The sequence below is a fragment of the Meleagris gallopavo genome, chromosome 19, assembly GCF_000146605.3.
Source record: "Meleagris gallopavo isolate NT-WF06-2002-E0010 breed Aviagen turkey brand Nicholas breeding stock chromosome 19, Turkey_5.1, whole genome shotgun sequence".
NCBI lineage: Eukaryota > Metazoa > Chordata > Aves > Galliformes > Phasianidae > Meleagris > Meleagris gallopavo.
In genome coordinates, this window is record NC_015029.2 from 1,336,214 (window position 1) to 1,341,000 (window position 4,787).

Here is a 4,787-nt window from a genome sequence, read left to right on the forward strand (position 1 = left end):
GCCCCGCCCGTCTCCATGGAACCGCAGGGAGCGGGGATACGGAGCGGGGACGCGGAGCGGTGAGTGCGAGGCGGTGCTTCCCGGGGGACGTCAGGTCGTGTGGCTGCGGTGGGGCTGCGGGAAGCGTTGCCTCTGCCGGCACCCTTCGGACGTACGCGAGATCCGCCGCCGCTGTAGCGATGGGGGAAGGAGTGTGCGGGAATCGGTGCCCGCACGCCGGGGTGCCGTCGTTCCCTCGTTCCGCCGTGCGGGTATCGCTGCGCTGTTCGTACAGCGCCCCTGGCAACGGGCGGGCCGGCTTTAAATAATGATAATCTGGTTTGAAAAAGAATGATTCTGGATTCTGTGAAGCGGTGCGTTGCGAGGACGGGAGGTTCCCGGTGGGCGGGAGGTCCCCGAATGCGGCTCCGTGCTGTGGAAGGGGCTTCGGGTCGTGGAAACCCATAGGGAAACTACGAGCGGTACAGCCCCGTCCATGGGACCGATGGTTCCTTCGGGACCCAGAAGGATCCGCTCTTTGCAGAGGGCAGAAGGACGCGGCCGCCGCCCGGCACGGCGCTGCTCTCCCTGCAGCCATCGGGCAGGAAGGATGGATGGCTGTGCTTGTGGGAGAAACGGCACTGCTGGTGCAGGAGCCCAACCAAGGGCAGGAATTAGTCAGAATTTAAGCCTTAGCACCTCATGCCGTTTTATTTTGCAGGACAAACAACTTCCCGCATTCTCTTGCTGTCACAGAAAAACCACTTTTGTTCCTTTCGGTGCTCGCTCTGATGGAAGGAGGTGAATGAGCAACGTAACGCTGCCCGGAGCTGGGAGCTGGACGGTTCTCTGCACCTTTGGAACATGCAAGCTTGTGGATAGAGCAGGCTGAGATTAGCTGGTATTACTAATTGCTAATCACAGAGGCTGCCAGGGTAAAATTAGAAAGGGAGTGTGTTGTGGAATGCCACCGACCCCTGCTGAGTGCTGCAGGTATGGAGCTTCCCAGTCTCTGGGCAGACTGAATGCATACGTTTTCTTCCTTCCAATAGGAAGTAATTCAACCAATAGGAGTTGGGTTTTCTTCTCACCTTCTGTTGGCAGAATACCTGTCCAGAGGATGGGAGCACTAACGTACGCCTAACGCAGACTAAATCCAATTGGTGTATCTTCATCTGCAGGGAATCCAATTACTGGACTTGGTAATTCGCTGCCATTGAAATGGGTTTATTGGTGGCTGCCCTCTGTCTGTGCCTGCAGGCGGTGTCCATTCGGTGTCGTGCAGAGGGTGGGCGTCCCCCAGCACGTGACCCCAGAGGAGGGAGAGCAGCGCTTTGTCCTGGATGTGTGAGAAGCAGAAATCTCTCAGGATCTCTGATCATGCTGCATCTCCTTGCACCCAGCCCCGTCCCAGCAGTGAGTGCCTGAGCCCGGCGTTGTGATGCTCCGTGCTGCTGCCTGCAGCTGATGCTTTGTGTTCAGCGGTGGGATGGGGAAACTGCAGAGTAAGATCAGCTTGCACACGGCCACGTACAGGTAAAGCATCCTCAGATGGTCATATCTTGGGTTACTAAAGGGGCTGGATGAATGGGGAATATTTCAAGCATGTGAATTTAGTTTCATTACTGAATTTATGGATTAGATCTTCATTTTTGAGCCTTGCTGCTGCCTGGCTCCTCTGGGGGGATGGGATCCAAGATGTAACTCACAGGAGTGGCTGAGCATGTCGGTGTGGCCATTTACACTCCCTGTAAGTTGCTGAGACAGAGCTCTGGAGGCCAAATGGTCTGCCCTTAATCATAGAATCATTCAGGTTGGAAAAGGCCTCAAGGATCCCCAGCCCCAACCCAACTCCCACCGCCGACCACATCCCTCAGTGCCACATCTCCACATTTCCTGAACACTTCCAGGGACCCCCCCCACCCCGGCGGCAGTCAGTCTGTGCCACTGCCTCTCCGCTCCTTCTGATAAGAAATTTGTCCTAATATCTGACCTTAAAACACTGCTGCTGTCCCTCTGCCGCTTGCAGGGCTGATGGCTCCATGGGAAGGCCAGGACGTGGTGGGGTGGTGGAGCTGCACAGCCCTGCACACAGCGATGCAGTCACCTGCGTGGCTGCTGTCAGACCAGAGCTCTGCGTGTCAGGAGGAAAGGATAAGGTACAATAGAATCAGAGAATCATAGAATCACTCAGGTTGGAAAAGACCTTAAAGATCGTCGAGTCCAACCATGACCTAACCATACTGCCCTAACTCTAACAGCCCTCTGCTAAATCATGTCCCTGAGCACCACATCCAAACAGTTTTTAAACACATTCAGGGATGGGGACTCAACCACCTCCCTGGGCAGCCCATTCCAGAGCTTAGCAACCCTTTCTGTAAAGAAGTGTCTCCTGATATCCAACCTAACCCAACCCTGGCACAACTTGAGGCCATTTCCCCTCATCCTGTCACCAGTGACAAGAGACCAACCCCGCTCTCACTGTAAGCACTTTCAGATATTGGAAGAGAGCAATAAGGTCTCCCCTCAGCCTCCTTTTCCCCAGACTGAACAGTCCCAGTTCCTTCAGTCTTTCCTCATAGGCTATATTCTCCAAGCCCTTCACAAGCCTTGTTGCCCTTCTTTGGACCTGCTCCAGCACCTCCATGTCCTTTCTGTACTGAGGTGCCCAAAACTGGACTCAGAACTCCAGGCGAGGCCTCACCAGTGCCAAGCATAGGGGCAGGATGACTTCCCTGGTCCTGCAACCACACCATTCCTGATGCAAGCCTGGATGCCGTTGGCCTTCTTGGCCACCTGGGCACACTGCTGGCTCATATTCAGCTGACTGTTATCAGCACACCAAGGCCCCTTTCCATCAGACAGCTTTCCAGACAGCCCTCCCCAAGCCTGTAGGATTGCCTGGGGTTGTTGTGACCAACATGACCCGACACTTGGCCCTATTGAATCGATCCAATCTGTCCAGGTCCCTCTGTGACCCTCAATAAGGAGGATGTGGTGGCAGAGAGGGTGGGATGCGCTCTGAAGACATCTGTGTTTGCTGCAGAGCTCAAAAGCAGAACGATCTGTTCCCTCTTTGGCTCAGTGTAACACAAACCAAGGCTGTGTGTGAGCCCTCTGTGTCCTGTTCCACTGCCACCGCTGACTTCCTTCCCCTGGCTCTCTGCAGAGTGTGGCTGTCTGTAACTGGAGGTCTGGAGCTGTGCTGGGGCGCTTCGTCAGCCATGAGCACGAGGTCACCAAGGTGAGCATCAAGGAGTGCTGTGGGTTCTCCTGCCTCAAACTGGAACAGGAGCAGCAGTGGCAGTCTGGTATCTGCAGAGCACTCTGCTCTGTTGGGGTGACTGGGCAGCACCCAGCATCCCCTGTGCTCCTCCTCACCTTTCATACCTCCCAGTGCTCACAGTGACGTGCAGTGTGCCCGTTTGGGTTTCTAAGAAAGTTTTCTTTTTCCCGTAAAATGGATTTTCTGAGGATAGAATAGGGTCGAGGTGCAACACGATGTCGATTCCAGTGTCTCCTTTCAGGAAGTTCTGGCACGTGGGCTTCAAAGCAGGGTTTCAAACGTTGCAGTGAGGTGTCTTTGCATCAGGAACGTGCTTTTGCTTATTCCTGTGAGACCCAGTACAAAACAAGAAGCATTTATTGCTGTGCTGCCATACAGGGAAATATCTGACCTCACGCCATCCAAGCCACAGCTCAGCAGCTCTGCGCTCACCCCAGGGAAGCGGGTTAATCCCTGTATCTCTGTAGCTGTGTCACAGGGACAGTGATGGGAACTGCCAGCATTTCCCTTTCCCTGCGCACCAGGGGCTGCAGGCACTCATCACGGTGTGAGTGACTCTGGGCAGCACAGCTGAGCTGGGGATCTCTCCACCCTCAGCACTGATCTCTTCTTGTCAGCAACGTCTGTTGTCACAGTGCTGCCATGGACAGGAAGCAGAGCAGCTTCAGCAGCTGTGCTTTCCCAGCACACAGCCAGGCCAGAGCCCAACCCATTTTTCCATCTGTTCCTCTGCAGGTCACCTGCACCCACGATTCCAACAGAGTCTTCAGTGCATCCCGGGACAGAACAGTAATGATGTGGGAGCTCCATGGGACCTCGGGGCCAAGGCAGTGCTTCCCAGGACATGAGCTGGTGGTTACCGGACTGGCTGTGAGCCCAGGTGAGGAGCAGCACCCTCCTCACAGTGGTTCTTCCTGCTTTAGCATGGCAGTGTTTGCATGCTGACTTGCTCTTGCAGATGCATCTCGGCTGTGCACAGGTTCACGAGACAACACCGTTCGCAAATGGGACGTGGAGACCGGAGAGTGTCTGTGCAGAGCTGCTCTCTCCAGGAACCTGGTAGGAGCCTCTGGTTCTTCACATCCCATAATGGCAGCTTTGGTCCCTTGCATGCAAAGCCTCAAAGAGTGAATTTGCCCCAAGTTCGGCACTACACTAAACCCCTGAGACACCATGAAGATTGACTGATGCTTCTGGAGATCAGCTTAAGGCTGGTTTTCCTTTCCTCCAGAAGTGCACCTCAGGAGCACAAAGGCACCCACAGATGTACAGCAATTTATTAATTCACTTTTGCTAAGCAGTGGACAAAGCGGTGCCTGGGGTACCTCTGTTTCCATGGCACCATGTCCTGCTGAGCCGCTGGTTCCTCCCTAAGCCCAAATCCTTGCATCACTGCCATCTATCCCTTCCCCTCTACAGGTGACACACCTGTGCTGGGTCCCTGGGGAGCCCTACGTCATCCAGACATCAGAGGATAAAACCATCAGGTAAATCCTTCCAGGCAGCTGCAGAGAGGGCCACA

At 54.8% G+C, this 4,787-nt stretch overlaps 1 protein-coding gene across 1 annotated transcript in view; it reads left to right on the forward strand.

The window, feature by feature from the left end:
- Positions 1-884: 884 nt before the first annotated feature.
- The window catches only part of WDR31 (WD repeat domain 31), a 7,001-nt gene continuing 3,098 nt past the window's right edge, over positions 885-4,787 (forward strand). The window contains exons 1-7 of the mRNA XM_031556143.1: positions 885-972; positions 1,240-1,515; positions 2,009-2,138; positions 3,149-3,223; positions 4,001-4,145; positions 4,224-4,324; positions 4,685-4,752. Coding sequence (XP_031412003.1) covers positions 1,469-1,515; positions 2,009-2,138; positions 3,149-3,223; positions 4,001-4,145; positions 4,224-4,324; positions 4,685-4,752 — 566 coding nt within the window. The 5' untranslated portion in view covers positions 885-972; positions 1,240-1,468. The remainder of the gene's footprint in view (positions 973-1,239; positions 1,516-2,008; positions 2,139-3,148; positions 3,224-4,000; positions 4,146-4,223; positions 4,325-4,684; positions 4,753-4,787) is intronic.